This window comes from Amblyraja radiata, chromosome 16 (assembly GCF_010909765.2).
Source record: "Amblyraja radiata isolate CabotCenter1 chromosome 16, sAmbRad1.1.pri, whole genome shotgun sequence".
Classification (NCBI taxonomy): Eukaryota; Metazoa; Chordata; class Chondrichthyes; order Rajiformes; family Rajidae; genus Amblyraja; species Amblyraja radiata.
In genome coordinates this window covers 14,579,621-14,602,710 of record NC_045971.1, presented here as the reverse complement: position 1 = coordinate 14,602,710, position 23,090 = coordinate 14,579,621, and the positions used below count along the sequence as shown (strand labels likewise).

General features: G+C 42.8%; 2 protein-coding genes across 2 annotated transcripts in view; both read right to left on the bottom strand.

The window, feature by feature from the left end:
- map3k3 (mitogen-activated protein kinase kinase kinase 3) overlaps positions 1-9,347 on the bottom strand; it is a 97,223-nt gene extending 87,876 nt beyond the window's left edge. Inside the window, exon 1 of the mRNA XM_033035159.1 lies at positions 9,002-9,347. The gene's annotated coding sequence lies outside the window, so the exon portion shown is untranslated. The remainder of the gene's footprint in view (positions 1-9,001) is intronic.
- Positions 9,348-13,385: 4,038 nt separating this feature from the next.
- limd2 (LIM domain containing 2) overlaps positions 13,386-23,090 on the bottom strand; it is a 41,239-nt gene continuing 31,534 nt past the window's right edge. Inside the window, exons 2-3 of the mRNA XM_033035158.1 lie at positions 22,685-22,821; positions 13,386-18,578 (exon numbers count right to left, since the gene is read on the bottom strand). Of these exons, the coding sequence (XP_032891049.1) occupies positions 18,425-18,578; positions 22,685-22,821 (291 nt within the window). The 3' untranslated portion in view covers positions 13,386-18,424. The remainder of the gene's footprint in view (positions 18,579-22,684; positions 22,822-23,090) is intronic.

The following is a 23,090-nucleotide window of genomic DNA, read 5'->3' as shown; positions in this document are numbered from 1 at the left end:
AGTGTGTAGCAACCGGGAGATCAGGTAGGTTTAGTAGCTAATCGTAGCTTTTTGTATTCATGCTAGTGATATTAATCCATTTCAGACCCAAGAACATGATTACGTCAATTATTCCATTCAATGGCTGACACAACAAAATCATCGTGGTTCACAGGGCGATTGAAGGATGAACATGATTCGTCATTAAGATCAAAAATACCTCAAAATAAAACTGGATTCATAGTTATATATAATTAACTCATAATTGAATCGCATTTTAAAAATTGCTAATTCTGTCATTTTAATTAGCAGCATGGAAGCTTTGCGTCTCCTCTCAGACAAGCTACTACTGGCAGCTTCCAGTTTTCATTGTAATCCCCTGTCTTCAGAAGTATATCTGTCCTCCATTTACCATTCATAACTCCAAATCACAACAAACATTAAAATGGGCAAAAACAGGTAATCTTTAAGATTCCTTAATCTTTTAGAAATGCTGTTTTGTTTAACCACATATGCTATCTGATCTACTCAGTATCTCCAGCACTGTTTTATTTTAATTTCAGATTTATACAATCAACAGTATTTTGCTGATATAAGAGACTGCAGCTACTAGAATCTTCAGCGAAATAAAACTGCCAGAGGAACTCTGCTGGCAAGGCAGCACCAGTGGGGGGGAAAAGACTGACGATGTTTACTGAGAAAGGATCCCAATGCAAAATGTTGTCTGTCAATTTCACTCCACGGATATTACCTGACCTGCTAAATTCTTCCAGTAGTATTTTTGGGCAAATACATCCGCTCAAACAGAATTTACTCTTCTCCAATTATTTTTTACTCTTCCCCTCCAATCTTGCAGACTCAATACAGTACACAACTTCCTAATCGCAATGCTCCTCTTACTCAAATATTGTAAAAGGCAGACAGATCAAATCTTACCTCTTCAAAAGCTGCAGATTAAAGCCTCATTCTCCGATGGTGCATGATCTCTCACTCCCACTCCAGTGGGCACACTCCTTCTCAATTTATCTTCAGTACTTTCATTCCACAGATCATTTCCTCAATCCCCTACTTTCCAACTACTTTACCCACCTATTGCCAAACCAACGGAGTCACATAGTGATACAGCATGAAAACAGGGCATTTGACCTGAGTATACTCCAATCTTTCATTAACACAAAAAGCCATCAGACCTTTCCTTCTGAAAATAGACACAAAATGCTGGAGTAACTTAGCGACAGCATTTTATCCAAAAAGGATTAGTGATATTTCAGATTGGAACCCTTCCCCAGACTTTGCTTCTGAAAGTCTTGCTATGTTGCCAACTGATTTTACCATATATTCTACAGTGGCTGTACATGTAGACAATAGTATATCACAAGGTACACAAAATTGCTGGGGAAACTCAGCGGGTGCAGCAGCATCTATGGAGCGAAGGAAATAGGCGACGTTTCGGGCCGAAACCCTTCTTCAGACCACAAGGCTGAACCAATACAGTTCCGAGGCCACTGCGGAAATCTACAAGAGCTGTTTTATCTTAGTACTTTCAGTATTCTCTACATTATTATATCCCATCATCAACACTAGTATAGTATTTCCTGCCAATGTTTACACTGGCTTTATTCATCTATGTTAGTAAACAATGCAAAAATCCATGTACTAAGCCATTTCTACACAAGGACAAGGACTGAAATATGCCCAACTAATTCATTTTACTTGTCTCATTGCACGTAAGCCTTTGAGCAATTAATGCATCAATCTGCCAGAGTATAAACTGTGGTAGCTCAAAATGCCTACAATAATACCTTTGATTAACATGTCATTTCAATAACTGTATTAATATATCCCCATGTATTTTGCATTAGTTCTGTGAAATTAGTACCAACACTATACCTGTATTTGTCAGAACATCAGTACATTCTGTGCTGTCCTACCTGCTTATAAATCCATCAATATATCCAACTACATACTGTGCAGTGGTGTCATTTTGCAGGTCCTGTACACACAAATTAATATTGTGGTATATATTGGATGCAAATTATTAGTCTGCAAATCATTAGGAGGATTTATTACCTGTCCTACACAATAGCGCTTTTATAACAGTTCAGTTTACTTGTATTTGAATAATAAAATATTCTACACTAGGTCAGCATACATGAATAGCTTATGAGATGTTGTACAGCTACTCGCTTGATGAACCCTACATTAGCTTACTTTCGGCATTAACTCTGTAAATGTAGAATTTCATTTTCTCATCATTCAAACATTTAAATGCACATGTGGTCAGAAATCTGGAGTTTTGTAAATTAATGACACAATCCTATTACTAAATGTGTACACAAATCCTACTGGGGAACAGTGGGTTTCTAGAAAAGATTAAGGACTCAGACAATATAAAGGCTGTGGTAAAAATGTGTTGCATCTCGTCTAGGCTGTCCCTGTACGGCTACAAGTCTAGCATCTTCCCCAAGCAGAGAATTTCTCAATGTTATCCTCTGCCCATAAAAAGGAAAAAATCCAAAGTAGTCAGGTATGATCTCATAAATTGGCACTCAAAAATAAAGGTGGCTGATTAACAATACTATTGAGCCAAAATCTTGCTCAGCACCACGTGAATTCAAACCATGTAACAAACGAGTGGCTGAAGCTGGTAACATGGAAGAGTGAAATTAGAAGTGAGCCAATGCTGCATTTGATTGATTTTGGCATAGAGCCTGGTAAAATTGAAGTTAATGGTGTTGACTCATCACTGGCTGGTGCCATAATCAGCACAAAGGAACATGGCTATGCTTGTTGGAGCTACTGAAGGACAGTATGCTAGCCCCAATCCATGCCATTAATGACATTCTCTCCAGTCAAAAGTTCAGAAGTAGGATTGTTCCAGGAATGGTATTAAAGGTAGTAATGGTATTAAATAGCGGTCTGAAAATAAAAGTTTAAATACCACCATAGCAGTTGGGGAAATTACTAATTTAAGGGCCTGTCCCACTGTACGAGGTAATTCAAGAGCGTTCAAGAAGGAACTGCAGATGCTGGAAAATCAAAGGTACACAAAAATGCTGGAGAAACTCAGCGGGTGCAGCAGCATCTATGGAGCGAAGGAGATAGGTAACGTTTCGGGCCGAAACCCTTCTTCAGGGTTTCAGCCCGAAACATTACCCATCTCCTTCGCTCCATAGATGCTGCTGCACCCGCTGAGTTTCTCCAGCATTTTTGTGAACCTGAGGTAATTCAAGAGTTCTCCCGAGTCTCCCCTGATTCAAACTCGGAGAATTACGGTAATAGCCGTTCGTAGGTACTCGGGGCTCTCGTGAACATTTTTCAACAAATCTTCATGAGTCTTCATGACCTTACCGCGTTTCCCGAGTACCTGCCGTTAGCGTTACGAGCCGCTAAGAGACGTCCCGAGCTCCGACGTACCCGCTACGTACTTACCACGAGTTTGATTTTTTTTTTAACTCGGGAGAGCTCTTGGGTAAACTCGTATAGTGGGACAGGCCCTTTAATGAATTGGAAATAAAAGTAAACTAACACTAGTCACAATGACCAAAACAATTAGATTGTCTTGACAAAGGTGACAGAAATACTCAGCATGTCAGGCCGCATTTGTAAAGAGAAATAAAGTCAACCTTTCTGGTTTAGTTTAGTCTAGAGGTACAGTGTGGAAACAAGCTCTTCGGCCCAGTGTGGACTTTTCCTACAAACAGAAATGCCAGAAACACACTGATAGTCACGCTCTAACCCACCTCCTTCTGAACTTGTAACATTCCACTCTCGAACTAACCCTGATATTGTCATTAAGGGTGGTGCTATCATCATCTGGTGAATTACCTATATTTAGTAGAGACCAAACATCAGCTGACAGACATCTCTTCACAGCTCCTTTGGATCATGACAATAGCTATTATCAGGTATGGTCACCCAGTTATGGACCTCATTTCTTCAGGAACCCTCTTGCCACAGCTTCCAGCCTGAGTGTTGCAGCCTCACACAGCCTGCTTCTATCGCCTTGACAATCTCAATGTTTCAGCCACTCTTATCCCACTTATTTCTTCCTTGACTCGATCCTTTCTCCTCCAGTCCTGTCTTTTCACATGTCTCTGTTCTTACCCTCTGAGACAGAACAAGGATCAAGTATCCCAGTCATCATATTCCAGCTGGCCATTCTCTATTCAATAGATAATTCTCTTCAATTTCAGCCCCCTTCAAAGAAATTCCACATTCCCCATCTCCCGATAAGAACATTTCTTAAGGACCATTCGCTTTGCGATTCTATGGTCCACTCTTCCCTTCCCGCCAATCTTATGACGGCGCTTCCTCCTGCAACAGCAAGTGATGTATAACATGTATTTTCATACTTTTCCTTCCCACTATCCAGGAAACCAGTCTTTCCAAGTGAAGCAATGATTTTACAATGACTTGCATTTATTCCAATGTACTGTACACCATTCATCGATTATTGCACAGGGCAGCTTCAGGCCCATCAGTCCATAATATGTGCCGACCAAAATGCCAAATTAAATTAATCTCATCTGCCTGCAAGTGGTCTACATAACCTCCATTCCCTGCCTGTTCACATGTCTGTCCAAATGCCTCTCAAATCAAATGCCAGTATCCCAGGTTGTCATGGGGTGATTTACGTGGTGAACTTGACTGGGAGTAATCTTTTTGCAAGTCCAAATTCAGTGCTTCGGATGCTGCCAGTTGTCAATCTGAGTTTGTGCTTAAAGTATCAAGTTTGAGATAATCTTAAATAATTAATAATCTTATTCATTTTCCCAGATTTACGGCATCAGTGATAAAACCTGCCTTTTCTTGTCATCCCAAACTGCCCTAGAAGAGATAGTGGTATAGGCAAACCAGCATTTTTGATGATGCAGCAGGATGCAGGACATTTTCAGACTACTCTAATTCAATCACAACGCTGAATTTAGATCAAGTTATCTAGGTCCAGGCACAATACACTTGGCAGGTCATTTCTCTTCAAGGGCATAAGGAGCAAGATGGTAAAATAAAATTTATTATTATTATTATTCAAGAAAAATCAGGTAGTTTCATGGGCCACGACGAAGCAGATTTTTTTTTAGATCCAGATTGTTTAATTCATTGAATTTAAATGTCACAGCTGTTTTGATGAGATTTGAACATCTGTCTGGTTAATGTAGGCCTCTCGATTTCTGAAATAAAGGCAGACTGGAGTGCAGTATACTCAAGGAGAAGGTCCACCAATGTGTGCGCATTAACATCCATGCATCAGTCTGGTTTTCTGTCATCTAAGATTCCTCGAGATCAAGGCCTCTCCCTGTCAAATCCATGTGGTAGGTGCGTGTAATGGCTGTGCCAGGTAAAAATAAATCATACACAGACAACGTCCACACATCAATATGATGTTTGGGACCTGGAACGTCAGAACCCTAATGAACCCTAATATACAAACCTGAACATTGCTCTAACGTCATTGATAAGGAACTCAATACAATGGCATTGCTGCCCGTAGTAAGATATGATAGGCAAGAGATGGTCAACTCAAAAAAGGAGCAAGCATACCTACTTTCTTCTGCGAAGGCAAACTTAAAGAAAAAGAAATGCTGTTTTCATGGCTTCACCATAAAGAATAAGCTAATCAGAGGTCTCAGCTACAAAACAGGTGGAATTTGTGAATGGCTCATGAACCTTCAGTTCATTCTAACCTCGGAACCAACCACCATCAGCACACGTTGCAATCCTGGAAGCTACAGCTATTGTTCTGCTTCACCCACATACAACATGTGCTAATAACTGTTGCAATGATCACCACTAAGTCTGCTATGTTACCCCCAGCAACCGGGTCCCAAAACAGCAACAGAAAAGTTGCTAAAGAAAATCAATTTCTTAGCTCTTTTGTTCTCTATAAAGATAGCTCTAGGACAGTGTTTCAAAGACTCCTTCTCAATTCCCAGCCAATAGAACCCAGAGATCCCACTGCACATGGACTACATTTAAGTCCCAATAATTAACATCCATGAAGTGACTGGGTTCTCTGTCCAGACTGGTTGAACGAGAATTGGTACAAGATCCAGCAACGAATTAACTCAAAATACAAGACACTACTTATTTGGATGTTTCACCATGCCTCAAAGAAAAAAAATAACAGCTCAACAAACACATGAAGACCGATGTCCAGCAGAAAACCAGTCAACTAAAGCCAACAGATAGCAAGTGGAAAGAGTGCAGTTCCTTCAGTTTTGTTCATTGGTCATCTGCAACCCAAACACCCATGACACCTCCCCACAGAGAATCAAGAGCAGAGGTGAACTTTTCCATGATAGAAAGACAATCAATGTTCAAAGGAAGGAATATTTTAATGACCTTCCAATCTGCAATTCTATCCTTCATGCAAGTACCCTTAAGACCATTCCACAGCAACCTATTCGGACCAACCTTGCCTCCATTCCTGACAAGTTAATTAAAAAGCAAGGCCTCTGAACCAGACAGTATCCCAGCTGAAGTATTAAGGCTCAGCAAAGAGCAATTGTGATCTCAGCTTCCCCATCAGGGAAGAGGAGGATGTACTGTAGACGCCATAAACATGCCCATTTGCCCATTTCAGGAAAGGAAAGAAATGCAATGTGGCAACATGAGAGTAAACTCTCTGCTCACTGCCAGCAACGTCATTGCGAGGGTGTTCCGCAGATGCTTTCTCCCAGTGGTCAAAGAGCTCCTCCATGAATTTCAGTGTGGTTTCTATCCATCTGGATATGATTCTCATCAACATACCAACTCCAAGCAAAATGCCAGGATTAGTAAAAATGGCCTTTTCACTGTCAAGTGGATGGAATTGTGGAGCACCCTCCTCAAATTCAGCTGCTCACATGAATTAGTTTACTTCAAAGCATGCATGTTGAGGCCTTAACCATTGGGTCTGCAACAGATCTTTGTCAAGCTAGGCTGTGCAACTGTCCCAACACATTGTGTATGGTCTAGACTCAAAATATCACCCATTCCTACTATCCAGAGATGCTGCTTGTCCCACTAAGTTACTTCAGCATTTTGCGTCTATCTTTGTATTTTTTTTCTCACTGCATTGCTGCATCTCATCATATGAGAAACTATTCATCTTATACTCCAAAACCAAGGTCACATCAACCTCCCAGCTGCACAGATGACATTTGTGTTTGTGCACATTGATGCCAAATTCTAAATTAGTCAACTCATTAAATGAAGCATACTCTATCAACATTGCCCCACTGTATGACAATAATGATTCATAGCACGACCTGGGATAATACAAGTTGTCATCTTAGTGTAGGCACAGCCTTTTACCAACTGAATGAATGGTGCGATTAAAGATAAATTAAACAAAATCAGCACCCTTTAGATATATTAACCAAAATTATCCCAAAGCACTGAGGCCCAAATGACACTCAGGCGGCACCATTAAGTAGATGATGCTATATGCATGTCTGACACCAAACTCCCAAAACCGACAGTTGAGCCTGAGCTGTCATGGGAGAAGATTAACAGCTGAATTACAGAAAAGATTCAAGAATGTACTCAAAGCCTCCTTGAAAAAATGCAACATCCCCATTGACTACAGGGATTTTCTTCCTAGCCAGGGAAACATCAAAACCATGTCTACCCTATCAAATCCCTTAAGAACCTTTGTATGTTTCAATTGCCACACCACGTTCTTAACACGAGTATTGGCCCAGCCCACATAATATGTCCTGATACAACAAACCCACTATACCAGTAATCAACCTGGTGAATCTTTACTAGACTCCCTCTACACAAGTATATCGGTCCAGATGTTGCACATAATCGTCCACATACGGTCTCAACAAAACTTCCCGCACCAATTATACAGAGTTGTTACCCTTATACTCAAAAAGACTTGCAACAAAGGTCAACATACTGTCTTCATTGTATGTTGCACCTGTATTTTGACTTTTAGAGATTTATGTGCAACACAGGTCCCATCGAACATCAACACCCATCAGCCATCATTTAAAAATTGCCATATTTCTATAATTTTGACCAAAGTGGATAACATTGCACTTTTCCACATTATATTCCATTAGCCATGACCTTGATCTCCTTAATCCCTTGGTGTCTTTAATCTCTTTGTTGTCTGTATTTTCTCTATGATCCTCCTCACAGCCCACAATGTCACTGACCATGGGATCATAAACATACTTTAAAATAATACACTTGACATCTTCATCCAAACCATTGACAGTGATTGTGAACAACTGGTATACAAGATCCGATCCTTGCAGTACCCCAAAGGTCATTGCCTCCCATCCTAAGAACTGACCTATTTTTTCCTACTGGTTTCTATCTATTAATTTATCCTTATTATATTATCCCCCAATCACATGTTCCAATGTTGTTTAATAATCTCACACAGCATCTTATTCAAGATGCCTGGTAAGTCCAAATACACCAGTTCCTTCTTTACAATGGTTTATTGTTTAAACAACCTAAAAAAAAGTAAGATTAAGTGTGATTTTTCAGTAATAAATCTGTGTTGATTCTACTCAATCCTGTTCTTATTTAATAAGTGCCCTGTTACTCATTGCTTAATAGTCACTTCTAGTATCTCTCCTGCTTTGACAACAGACTGAGGTTATAGTTCCCCATTTTACCTCTCTCACCTTTCTTAAACAAGTTACAGTTGATAAACTTCCAACCACTGGGTACCATTCCCTCCGAAATCCACAATCCGGAAGGGCAAGGGTGGCTGATTTAGCTCTCACTTGGACATTTCCCCAAAACACACGCCATAAAATACAAGGGCCATAACTGAGTGAAAATCAAGGAACTCACTCCCCAACATTCAACACTGACCGCAGGCTGCCAGAACGGTGCTCGTCGCCAACTTTTCTCAAGGTAACTGGGAATGGGCAATACATCAAAGTGACACCCAAAACTCGCAGACGAACATTTGGACACCCCAGTGTAATCGACAGCTAACTTTGGTGAATAACAGCTCAACATGTCAACGCACGCACATTCCGCTACACGGCGTCTGATCTCCACATACCTGCATTAATGTGTGCTGCTCTCAATGCTTCAGGTTTCGGTACTTCGCGGCCCTCTTCGGCTTTGCGGCTGAGTCCCGCCGAGGGCCGCGCTCTGCTCGTTCCAGACTCCGGTAGATCCCGGGGCACTGGGCCCCGCGCCCCACAGTTCCTGCAGACTCAGCCCCGGCGCTGCGCAACTCCCAGCGACTCCATGGCGGCTTCGAGTTAGAGGGGCCCCAGCCCCCAGAACCGTGCGGGCGGGCGGACTGCAGACGGCCGCACGGCGAGCAATCATCCGTCCAACGCCGAATCTCAGTAGACGACTCCCACCAATCCGCGCCGCCAACCTGCACAGCGGCGCTCTACGCGTGCGCCCCAACGTGCGGCCGGAGCCGTCGGGATTTCCTGGTGCGCATGCACGGCGGCATCCTGTGGAATTCCTGTGGAATTGTCCGCTCTCAGCAGCCACTGTGCGCGGCCCCGCTTCACCTTAACGTGCGCGCCCCCGCTGCTCCTTGACTCGCACCTCTGACATTCACTCTGACGTGCGCGGCCCCCGCTGCTCCTTGACTCGCACCTCTGACATTCACTCTGACGTGCGCGGCCCCGCTGCGTGCGCTCACGCGCGGACGCCCCTCTCTCCTTGACGCGGGCGGTTTGACGAAGGAACTGCAGGTGCTGGTTTAAACCCGAAGATGGACAAAAAGAGCTGGAGTAACTCCGCGGGTCAGGCGGCATCTCTGGTGAAAAGAAACAGGTGACGCCGGGTGCCCGGTCCCGCTTTACCCACTGCTTCATTTCTTCCCCCCTTTTAACGCCATTTGCTGCCTCAGCCAATTTGCAGAGGGAAGCGGAGAAGTGAGGAAGATGGCAACGGTGTCATAACGGCCCATGGTGGAATCTGTTGGAGGACCAGCCGCTCTTCTGGCGGGGCGGTGCTGGGGGCCATGAGGACTTCAGCTATGAGAATCAATAAGTGAATTCGTAAGTGTGCAGTAAGGATCTGCAGATGCTGGTTTACACCGAAGATAGGCACAACATGCTGCAGTAACTCAGCAGCAACTCTGGAGAGAAGGAATGGGTGACGTTTCTGGTCGAGACCCTTCTTCAGACTGACCCTTGCCTGTCCCGCTGAGTTACTCCAGCTTTTTGTGTCCGTTCACCTTCATAAAAGCTGGACCAACACAGCAGATCAGGCAGCAAATTTGGAGAACGTCCGTCGTTCTACAAGAAGTGGATTCAATATTGTTGAACTTCCAATAGTTCATAAAGTATATAAGAAGGTCGACAAAAATGCTGGAGAAACTCAGCGGGTGAGGCAGCATCTATGGAGCGATGGAACAGGCGACGTTTCGGGTCGAGACCCTATATTATGTCTTTTTTTTCGAGAACATGAAGAACCAACGCGGGTAGACGTTAAAGTGCTGGAGTAATTTAGCTTGTCGGGCAGCATGTGTGGAGAACATGGATTGTGAGGTTTCGGGTCAGACATTTCAGTCTGAAGAAGGGTCCCTACCCGAAACGGCACCTATTTGATGCAATGGCTCCTGAAGATCCCTTTGATGGTGAGAGGGGGAAAATAAGGCGAGAGGGGTAAAATAATAGGAAGCTAAAGGACAACTTTTTCAAAGGGTGGTGGGTATATGGAACGAGCAGCTGCCAGATGAGGTCGTTTTGCTGGCTACTATGACATTTAAAATACATTTGGACAGGTACATGGATAGGAAAGATTTAGAGGACTAAACGCAGGCAAGTGGGACTCTTGTAGATGGGGCAGCATGGGCAAGTTGGGCCGAAAGGCTTGTTTCCGTGCTGTATGCCAGTGCAATTTATACCAATTTCTTCAGCCTCCTTCAATCCAGGATGTTGGAGTTATAGAATCAGGCTGTGTTACAAGAAGTGTTAAGAGAATAGTTGAAGGGAATTATAACATGATTCTCTTTCAACTGATGCTGCCAGATATGTGGAGCGTTTACAGCATTTTCTGTTTTTATTTTAGAAATCCAGCAAGCTAAGATTTTCAATCCATGAACAATCTCCTGTCCACTTCTTTAATCAGATCCAAATAATTGCATCAGTTTAGGTAATTTCACTATTCATATAGTGCAATGCAGGCACTCATTTTATGTGTGAGAAGTCTATGACTCAATATTATAATTGGACTTCCCAATTTAAGATAATCCTTACCCCTTACTTTCCTAATTCTTTGACCTCCCATACAGCCTCCCCACATCCTTTCTTACCTTATCTATGTTATTTCTGTCTGAAGAAGGGTCTCGACCCAAAACGTCACCTATTCTTTCTCTCTAGAGATGCTGCCTGACTCGCTGAGTTACTCCAGCATTTTCAGAATCAGATTCAGATTTTATTCGCCAAGTATGTTTTGCAACATACGAGGAATTTCACTGGCCAGGTCAGTCATACAATTAAAAGCAAGACTCAAAAGATTTTGTGTCTATCTTTGATGGATTCCTATGTGTGGATGAGGAAGTTGCATTTTTCTAGGAGACTGGACTGGGTGAGACCAGGCGCAAACCAGGCGACCTGTTTGTAGAACACCTATGCTCTTTAATGGCCATACCAGGTCCCAGTTGCATACCATTTAAGCTCCCCCTTCCTATATACACACCAACCTGTCTGTCCTTGGTCTTCTACATTACCAGGGTGAGGCCAAAAGTGAACTAGAAGAACATCTCAGTTTATGTGTGAGAGGTCTATGACTCAATATTATAATTGGACTTCCCAATTTAAGATAATCCTCACCCCTTACTTTCCTAATTCTTTGACCTCCCACACAGCCTCCCCTTCATTCCGTTTTAACCCTTTCCACACCTAGTTCCATCCACCTACATATCCACTAAAATCACCCATTGGATCTCTGCCCGCCCCTCTGCTTTTATCTGTCCATCTCCCTCTCTTAAATTGTGTCCAACATCACTTCTGTTTATGATTCTAGCACTGGCAGCCTTTGTGCTCCTACTTGACATCCTCCATCCTGTTTTCACCTTCACTCCCCCCCCCCCCCTCCCCCCCCGCCCCCCATCTGGCTCAATCTGCTCTCTCAAAGGTAGACACAAAATGCTGGAGCAACTCAGTGGAACAGGCAGCATCTCTGGAGAGAAGGAATGGGTGATGTTTCGGGTCAAGACCCTTCTTCAGATGCTCTCATCTTTTCTCTTTTTTCTCTCATCTGTTCCACCCATCAGCTTCTGCCTCCTAACTCCACCCTTCCTGCATCCATTCCTCATCCCCCCCCCTGGTCCACATATCACCCAAGGACTCTGTCTCACCTACCTCTTCTCTTTACGCCGGCCACCTTCCCTCTCCATTCTCAGCCCAGATGAAGAGTTGCAAGCTGAAATGTTAACAGTTCCTCTCCCTCCAGTTATTGCTTGACCCACTGAGTTCCTCCAACAGTTTGTTTTTTTTGCACCCAATTTCAGCATTTCCAGTCTCTTTTATCTCTATTTCCTCTGAACATTGTGCTACCACTGTCATCTGAAGCAGGCAAAGTCAGGATTAATAGTTTATTTGAGTGCAGTCTTTGGATGATGAAGCAGGTCCATTCATAATTAGAATTACTATGTCTGCAGAGGGTCCCGACCTGAAGGGTCGCCTATCCATGTTCTCCAGAGATGCTGTCGCACCCTTGCACTTGGTGTCCTTTTTCCATTGATTACTCCACTGATTTTCAAAGGTCATTATATCATAGCGTTGCAGCAGCTTCCAAGCTGTTGGGTATACCAATGTTGGTTCCACCTCTGTGCATAAGACACACAAAGTATTCGACACACAAAGTATTCAGAATAAAAATTTATGCCCTGGCTTAAATGGTTTTGGTGTAAAATGCTTTGAGTATAGGAAGTAATGGAGTAATATAAACGCAATGTTAAAAATAATAAACTAATAGTTAGTAAATTAAATCTATTTCCTAATATGATGAGGATTACAAGGGAATTCTTCACAAAGAAAAATAAATATGGAATTCTCTCCTAAAAAAGATACAGATTTAGCATTTTTTAAATTGGTAATGATTATGGACTAATTTAGCTAAATGAGGTTGCCAATCATTCATAATTCAAAGGAATGGCAGATCAGGGGTTGAATGTTTTAAATGTTCCTACTCTGTGTGTCTCTCTACTGCCATGGAACCAATGCTTACTAAGCACTGTTTCTGATATATTATGTTTAATTAATGGATCAGTACAATCAACCACTTCTGGAATCTCATATTAGCCTCTAATGAACCAAAAATGGAAATATATATTCTGGGCAACTGATCTTTCTATGGACATTGATACCATCTAATGAACATTAAAGATATCAAGGAAGGTGTGGAGAGTCTTACCTTTTTCCCACTGCCCCCCCCCCCCCCCTTTATTTTGTAGCATATTGCACACAGAGTTACACAATGGATATTTTAATGTTAAAACTCTAACATTTGTAAAGCAGAGGTGCATTCACAGATTCAAAGCAGCACTTTTAACAGTCGTGATCAGAGATATACAAACAGTAAAAAAGATACAAACATACAATATTTATAAGGCATGTATATTGGGGGCATATTTACTGTGTAAAAAATATTGTAAATGCAGTAACCTGCCAGTGACAGCTTCCTTCAGGACAGTTTGTGAAATACAGAGTGACCAAAAAGGCAGTGAATTGTTTTACATGTAAATGTATTAAGTTAGAACAAAACATTTGCAAGTAAAAGAGGTGATTGTGACAACCATATATAACTGATGTACAGAGCAAGATGTGTTCAGACTCTGATTGTAAACTACAGTCTCTAATCACATTTTGTGTCTCTAATATATGATAATTCACAGTAATGTGTGCAATGCGTACTAACAAACTTAGACCCGTATATCACGTGGAATTAGTTCAATATGCAGTGTATGGTGGCCCACTAATACTTGGTGCAGGCCAAATGCAATAGGCCTTCACATTCAAAGTATATAATGTAGGGTTGTTTCATAAGTTGTTTGGTAAGTAATCCCCAGATCACTGCAGTCTGAAACCTAAGCCCTGGAGTAAATTGCTTGTTTCTTTCTGACCATGATCGAATATTGTGCGATCAGCAAATACCTGAAAATGATTGTATTTTCTCATCTTTCCCTCCTCCTGAAAGGGTTAACTGCAACTGCACATGAATCAAGAGCCTCAGTTCATTGTGGCTGTTCTTAAGTAAGTATGTAATACAATCATCTTGCAGGTTGTTTTGGCCATCAAGCCAAGCCCCATCCCTTCCTTGTTTAACATCAACATGCAGTATTGATCATTGTGCAAGTTTTCTGTACCATCTTGGCAACACTGAGGCCCCACCCATGAGGGTTTGGAAATTATTACTCTGTTTATCTTAGCAATTCGTTTATGCGATGTACTAGGCAAAGGCCAGCATATCTGTAACTGAGCTGTGTAGCTGCGGTTATTGTATTTAATAATTTCCAATTTCAATATTGATTAGATCCAATATAACTGGGTAGTTAGTGGGGGATCCTGATCCACTTATCCCATTGTTGAGAACAAAGTGTCTAAACAACAAGAACCACCAATATAATAAATTCATGCAACCATTACAAAACAGCACTCAACATTTTTCACTTTGGGGAAACATCATATACCACCAAGTCCCGAAATGCTGATCACAGATTTACGCATGCAGTAAAGATTTTCTTCAAAATAACATCACACTTTTAAAAACCTCAGTTTCCAGGTTGCATTGATCTTAATCTGCAAAAACACTTCATTTCTCATCAAGTTGGTGAGAGTATTTTGTGTTTAGGGTGAGTATTTTATTGGGTGGGGAGAAAATCTGGTGGGGAAACTAGAACAAGCGTGTAAACTTTAAAATTAGTAACGGGCCAGTTAAGAGTAAAATCAGGCAAAGATGTTTGCAGAAGAAGTGATGGAGTTCAGCACCACAAAAGGGACATAAATGAAGGGGCATTGACATTTTCAAGCCTGAGATCAAAATATTTCAATTACCTTAAGAGCATTCAGGGAATATAGAGAAGACAGGCAAATTTGAGTTATTATACAAACTAGCCATAATGTTACAATGGCAGAACGGGTCTGGGGCTGAATGACCACCTGTTATCTCCCTATTGTTTTACCTGAGAGTGTTTAGCTCGCAGCTGCACAGAATACACATAATCAACGATGGTTTGGAGGTGAGGAGTAGTGGATATTGAGTGTTTGATTGCCATTCTGCACAGCAATTGTCTTTGATGTCAACTAAAAATTCTGTGTTCTCTTTCCACAGATGCTCTCTGATTAGGAATGTGTCCAGCATTTTCTATTTATTTCATGGAGAAGTTGTGGTATGGAAGAACTTTTAAGGCTCTGGTTGTATAGTCACTTCCTTATGGATGATAGTAGATGTGACTGCACATCAATGATGGCGTTGTGAGGTGCAACAGGATCACTTCGGTCCAATGAAAGTAGAACTGCGAGTTTTAAGAACTTAGGCCAGGTGATGGGAATGCAGAACACACCAGCCTCAACAGCGCAATTAATCCACCCCATTTTCTGAGATGAAAATGGGTCGAAGTAGAAATCCTGTGGGGATTTGATTGTTTTTCAACCTGAGCTCTGAAATCAAGTATCTCCCTTTGGTACGATCCTCATGAAATCATGAATAAGGGAAGCTGAACAACATGAATATGGAATGCCCCGCACTCCCGTTTAAAAGTGGTTGAAATATAGCTATAGCCTTAATTCGTTTGTTGCTGTCGATGAAGTGCACTTCATCCACAAGTATGGCCTAAAAATTTGGAAATGGGCATAATGCTAAGCCAGTGTGGAAATTCTCATTGTCCTTGGTTCACAGGCAAAAAGTGAATTTTCAGATACAAAGCTGACTTCATCTGCAAGCAGTAGATGAAAATAGTGGATGATAATGTCTACATGGTGACCTTGCCATTGTTTTGGACTTTGACTCATTCCAGCTGCTGCCCTATTGCTTCCAGCAATCCATTAATGCCATCTACACTGCATATACCCAGGCATTCGAATTGCAACGTATCACAAAATAGACGGCAAATTGAAGTTATGGGAAAGGGGCGGGTAGGTGGATGCGAGTGCAAGGGCCACTAGACTTCCACGAAAATGGAAGTGTGTAAGTCATCTGGGCCAGTTCCTAGGCCACGTCTATGAAGGGCAAAAGTGTTGATTGTCTTGCCTGCTGCTGAACTGGAGAATGATTGAGATCTTGTTTTGATTAGGAGGAGGTCATTTAGTCCAGGCCAACTGCCATGGAAACAAATCCCATTGACCCCATTCCCCCTCTCCTCATTTGTCTGTGCAATGTATGCTCTCACCTTTGATTCTTGTTTTGTCTTAAACCTAGACAAAGTGGGAATATAGTATAATTAATTAATGTACCATCATATCTGTGGGATATGCATGAGAACTAGAGGAAACTTGCAAACTTTGCAGACAGCACCTATGATCAGGATGGATCCTGATTCCTTGGAACAGTGAGGCAGTGTTAATGAGTGCTACACTGTCACCATTTTGCTGAATGCATGAAGGGTAGGACATCTGTTAATCACAGTGACATTGGTCCAGGTCTAGCACCCTGTCCTTTGGCTTCAGTAGTAGTCATTTCAATCTTTAGTTTGGGGAAGAGTAACGTGAGCATTTTTCAGATGGTTTGCTAATCTTGGCCACATAGCAACTATTTATAAAAGACCAGTGATTTTTTTTGAATGAAACCCAGAAATGATCTATGACTTATTAACTGTAATGTAAAATGCAATGGTTCACAAACAGTAAACATTTAAGTACCAAAATATTATTCTTCATATGTAACTCATTACTGAAGCACAGTTTAAGTTGGAAAAAATGCATTCCATCTGCTGAGCCTGTGGTTCAGGATATCACATTGTGATAATGAACATAACTGAAATCCCACGCACTTCAGACACATGTTCGCTTTATAAAAACAGTCCAAGCTGGGAAAAATGACACAGACATCACTAAATCTGACAATTAAAATCCTTGGTAGACACAAAATGCTGGAGTAACTAAGCGGGACAGGCAGCATCTCTGGAGAGAAGAAATGGGGACGTTTCTGGTCAAATCCCTTCTTCAGGCTGATTAAAATCCTTGGTTATTCAACCAGCAATTAAATGGAAATGGGTGGTAGAGATAGAGAGGAGGGGGTGGGGGCTGGTGATGGGGAAGGTCTGCTTTCTGTATGGAGATAAATGTTTCATTCCAGAGCTGAGTCATAGTATGCAGATGGAGCAGCAAGAGTCAAGAGTGTTCTATTGTCATGTGTACCAAAACGGGACAATTAAGTTCTTACTTGTGGCAGCAGTGACCTGCATCATGGCAACTAGTGGTTAGCAGAGCACGGACATCTACCAGGATGGGAGACAAGGTAGACAATAACTCGTGGGGGAGGGTAACTGGTCACTGTAACAGGGCTCTCTTCCCAGCTGGGGTGCATGTTCTCTGAAACAGCTACAGGTTGGGGGTATGTGAGTGAGAAGAGAGAGGTGCATGAGGCAAGGGTCTGCAGTGGAACTACAGTCCAATTTGCTGAGTAATGTGTCTGACTACAAAATGCTCAAGGCACCGTTGAAATCACTTGCAGATCTGCTCTATCTCTAGAAGGAACTGCTCCAGAGAAGTGATCTGGATAGTTATGTTGGGTTGTAGGCTTCTGGATAATGAGGGAAGTGTACAATGTAGCAAGGGGTACAGGTGATGCACTATGATTATGAATCCTTTAGCAGATAATTCAGTCACAACTGATGCGTAACTGGCACTGTGTCTTTTCTATAAAGCACAGTTGTAATATCTGGCATATCATGCTGCATCATACCGTCCTTTTTAAAGATATATCGTTGAGAGTATTCTGTGCAGTTGCAAACTGTTCCCACTGGGGTGGGCTATCATTCCAAAGACATAGCAATGTGTAATGAGGGAAGAATTGCTCTGATTAAAGTGTGGTAGCACTACAGTTATGTACAAGCCACATGTAGTCCATGGTACAAGTTATCAGGACGGGGAATTCTGGCGACCCTGTTCCAGTATTTCCAGAAATACTTTCATTTCAATTTTCCTCCGTTATTAAATAGATGGAATAATTGTTAATACCAGGGATTTCAATGAACAGAGCATGCCTCGGCCTGTGGCCTGCCGTTGTCCATGGACAGGCTTAGATACTCCTGGATGGGTGCTATAAACCCAGACATACGCTGGTTGTTTGTGTAACTACCTCCCCATGACCTTTTTTATGATGTCGCTACCCACAATAACAACAGCAATCCTTCCCTCTTGTTAGCAATGGCCCCTAAATTACACGCTATTTAAAGCAAATTAACGAATTGCAGCTGCTGTGCCCCTAGTTAAAGAGAGGCGAGGTGCCAGTGCTTCCCGCTTGGTTAGCTGCTAGCCACCTGCTCCATCCCCCAGCAATGCTGCAGTGGTTACTTGGAGCCACTCTCAGCCGTCTTCTGCTGCCATTGTTCCTTGTGCTGTTTCCGGCCAAAGCCCTCGTCGTAATTCCCCTTGCTTTTGAACAGTTGTTGAAAGTGAGGCTTGCAGTAAAACTCACCCTGCAGTGCTGCATAGCTTCCCAGACTGAGGGGACAAAATGGGAACACATCATACATTTCACGACCATGGCATTGTTACAATCAAAATCAAAATGGTAAACCAAGCTAGCAAGGGGATGTCCATTATCTATACCTCTTTCTTGTCTCGTTGTCAGCACTGGCACAGGTGGCAGTGAGCTCACCCCATTGCAGCAGCACAAGCAAAGAGTTATAAAGACTGGCTACTCTTTCCTACCCGAGGTTTTGCAGGGCATGAAGCAGAGGGAATTTTGATTGAACACATCCAGCATTTGTAACATGGAATCTCCAGCAGCCAGCTAACGATGTGGAAAATTGGACAAATCGAAGCAACTAATTACTGCCCAATCAGTCTATTCTCCACCAGCAAGTTGATGGAAAGTGTTGTTGCATTAAAGCACAGCACTTCCTCTCCAATAACCTGCTTACTGATGCCGAGTTGGGATGTCAAGTTTCACGTTTTTGTGTACCTTGTGTGCTGTGACTGTCGGCAGACTCAATTCCTCTCCAGGGATAAATAAAGTTTTATCGTATCGTATCATGGGTGACATCAAGGGAACATTTTACCAAGTGTAGCATCAATGAGTCCTAGTAAATCTCAGGTCAGTGGGCATCAAGGGGTAGATGCCAATGGTTGGAGTCATACTTTGCACAAAGAAGGATATTGGAAGTCGATAATTCCAGGCCCACAACATAATTTCAGCAGTATCTTAAATCAATGCCACAGGCTCAACCTTCTACACGGTTTCATCAAAGAGCTTAACTTCCATTATGGGGGTCATCTTGGTGAACGGCTGCTAGCCAGCAGCCGTCCGTCTTAAATTCGTTTTTTTTTTAGTTTTTAGTGAGTCCTGTTTTTTTGTTTGTAGGGGATATGGTCTTTTAATGTGGGGGGGTAGGTGTTACTTTATTTATAGGTCCCTACCTGGTCGGTGTGGCAGCCTTTTTTCCGGGCTGCCCGTCGACCCGTCCTCGTGGCCTACCAGCGGGCTTGGAGCGCCGTTTCTTGGCGGGAACCACCCAGCACCTCGGCCTGGGTGGCGGCACAGCATTGGAGCGCTGGAGCGGAGCGGAGCGGGCGATGCCTTGCCTGGGTCGCCGCGCTGGAGCTCTGGCGAGCTGGACCGCCGAGAGCAACATCTCCGGGCTGCGGGTTTGCGGAGCGGAGAGGCGGCGTGCGGAGAGACGGCGTGCGTAGAGGCGGCAAGGCGGCAGTGCGGAGAGCGGGCGCCGACTTTTTCATCTGGAGCCTGGGAGCGCCAAACCGGCGCGGCCTTGTCGGCTTCGGCAGCCGCGGTCTCCAACCAGGAAGCGGCCGTTCCAAGTGGCCCAGCCGCCGAAAGGACTCTCCCGACGCCGGGGCAAGACCACCCGGTGAGAACGGCCAGGGACATCGGGCCTCCGTAGAGGCAATTGCGGTGGCCTCAATAGGCCTGACTTTGGGGTGAACATGGGGTGGGGACTGGACATTGTGCCTTCCTCCACAGTGCTATCCACTGTGGGGGGATGATTTTTTTGTCTAATTGTAGTCCTGTAGGTCTGTGTCCAAGATGGCTGCCGTGAAGAGAGAGTGGACGCTGGCGCGCTTTGGCTGCCGCTGCTCTCTTTTCACACTGTGTTTTTGATTTTCTGTTTTTGGATTGAATTCTGTTTTTAATTTGTGTCACTGTGATGTCTTTAATTACTTGTTTTATTCCGATTATATGTTTTATTTCGATTACTATGTAAGGTGTCCTTGAGATGTATGAAAGGCGCCCATTAAATAAAATTTATTATTATTATTATAAGTGGGCTAATGATTATATATTTCCACTCAACCTCTGAAAACAAAGCAGTCAATATTGGCAACACTTTGACAACATGAATTGATCAGTCTCAATTTACAGTTGTGGCTTAAAGTGTCAAGCAATTGCATTTTTAACAAGGGAGTGTTTGATCACTTATACTTGACATTCAGTGGCATTACATTTCCAAGTCAACTGATTCACAATATTTACATAAAATAGTTTACAACCATTTATTTAACAGTTGAAGTTCATTCATTGCAGGTGAATCAAACATTACAACTTCAAATGGCAAAATCCAGATAGGCGTTTTGAAAAAGTTTGGCAGATTTTTGATACAGTTGTGCCTAATGAAACAAGGTTGAGTGTTCAAGATAAGGTGTGTAGTCAAAATCCTATTCCCAAGGTAAACGAGTTAAAACAAAAGTGCATAGGTTTAAGCTGAGAACGGCAAGATTTAAAGGGAACCCGGGTGGAGGTTTTTTGCACAGAAAGTGGTGGGTGTATGAAGGAGCTGCCAGAGGAATCTATAGAGGCAGGTACAATTACAATGTCTAAAAGTCATTTGGTCAGGTTCATGGATAAGATGAACTGCTATGAAATATTTCCCACTTCCCTGGTTGTACCTCCTAAAGCAAGCACCTGGGAACAACCACCACCTTCAGATCGCCATACTGATTTCAAAATCTATCATTAATCCTTTATTGATGCTGGGTCTAAATCCTAGAACTGCCACCCCCACTGCCATCAACTGTTTAAGAAGATGGCTTATCATCAGGAATAAATGTAGGCCTTGCTAACACAATCCATTTGTGAAAAAATGAACTTTAAATAAATCACTTGCAGTGGCTTCTAGTCTGATCATTCTTAATAAGTTTTCAATCTGTCTTGATCATAAATGTTACTTCAGGTTCTTCCCAATATCTTGACCACTCTCTTTACCCTTTTGTGGTTGGTAAATAGAGATCATTCCATGCCCCTCGCCCTTCCAAAGATGGGAGAGAATGTTGTCTTCACACTTGTTTGACGCATCAATGAAATGATTAAGAATCTTGAAACCATGCCGATGCAGAATCTACCCAACTGGGTTTCTAATTGGATGAAATGGAGTGCACATTCTGACCCCGAAGGTTCACCTATCATGGAGTCTCTGAGATGATCCCATTCGTGTTATTTTACTATTAATTAGCATTAATGTAATAATAATCACAAATGAGAGCTTCTGGTGAAATAAACTTTCCCAGGAGAAGCCTGGGAGGCCACAGGCAACTGCAGAATGCTGTTTCGAGCCACCATAATTCCACAATGAACAATGAGTTGAGGGAAAGCTACTGGATGAGCTACAAATACAGTCTAGTGTAGCGGCCTGGCCGAGGTCAGGAAAAGGCCAGACGCCAGGCGGGTTCAAACAGTAGTCTTTTAATCCCTACAGCGAGAGTACACCACACACACACACCTCGAGAGCACTAAACCCAGGGTCGTCTGGAAACCCCGTGGTAGACCAATGCCCCTGTCCCTCAATCGGCGAGGGGGATGATCCAAGGAGTGGCCTACCTACCCCCCAGGGACCGCCACATTACCATAATTAGTTACTGAGCGGCACTGACCTTGGGTCTGGTACCAACCTTTGCTTCCCTTGCAACCATGCTTTCTGGAGGGAATTGTGAAACATGCAGGTGGATTGGGAGTGAAAGAGTAAGCGAAAGAAAGTTACTCAAGCAGCGAAGGTGCTGAAGATGAACAACGCTAAACTACTGAAGCTGCTCTATTAACAATATCTAGTGATTCACATATCATTACCTATGCCCACTGCGGAAAATTCACAAATCACTATTCAAGCAGCAAGAATCCCGTAACCTGTTGGTGCAAGTCATTGACGAGAGCTGCAGTTAACCATTTAAAGCCTGGAGACCTGGAGGCTATGATTCATTTCAACAACAGATTTTGTTTGTTTTTGTTTTGGCTCCTGTCCAATCTTGGTGGTGTGAATGCAGGTTCCTCACTACAGCAGCAACATCCATGCACAAAATTAGTTATGGCGGATTGGTGAGCTAGGTGTTGGCGTTGGGCATCACATCCTCAGTACTGCTAATCCATGTGCACCTTGACCCATAGCCACTTACAGCTGGCTGTACCCACCTCTGTACCTCATGGAGCATGAGGCCAGTTCACATTAATATCTCAGCACAAACCAGGAGTTAACCTGGAAGGTTTCTGGTGTGAATTGCACTTCTACCTACTGCTAAACTGAGCTATTGGTGCAGTGGCTGGTGTCGTAGATTGTGGAGCTGAGTGCAGAATTTTACAAGAGTTTAATTTCATATCTCACCTCAGTTTAGCTTTGCAATGCTTACAGCAGAAACAGGTGGTGTGGAAAATAAGCTTATCAGCAACCAGCTTTTCCATGGGATACACCGTTTTATTGCAGGAAGTGCAGAGTTCCTGTGGCGTGGTCCTCATAAATGCCTGGAATGAAAAGTAAAATACATACACCTCATTAGCCTGAGCCTTGGAAAAATAAAGGGCAATAGCAGAGACCTGCATTGCTACAAGTTCCCATGGAAAAATAGCAGTGATCAATTGCAAAATCTTTTTTTACCTTCCATCACAGTGAGGAGGCGCCTGGAGAGTCACTGTGAAGGATGTTTGTGTTAAATTGTGTGTTTTGTTGCTTTTTTACTCTAATGACTGCATGTCAACAACATTTTGTTCAAACTTGTTTTTGTTTTTTTTGT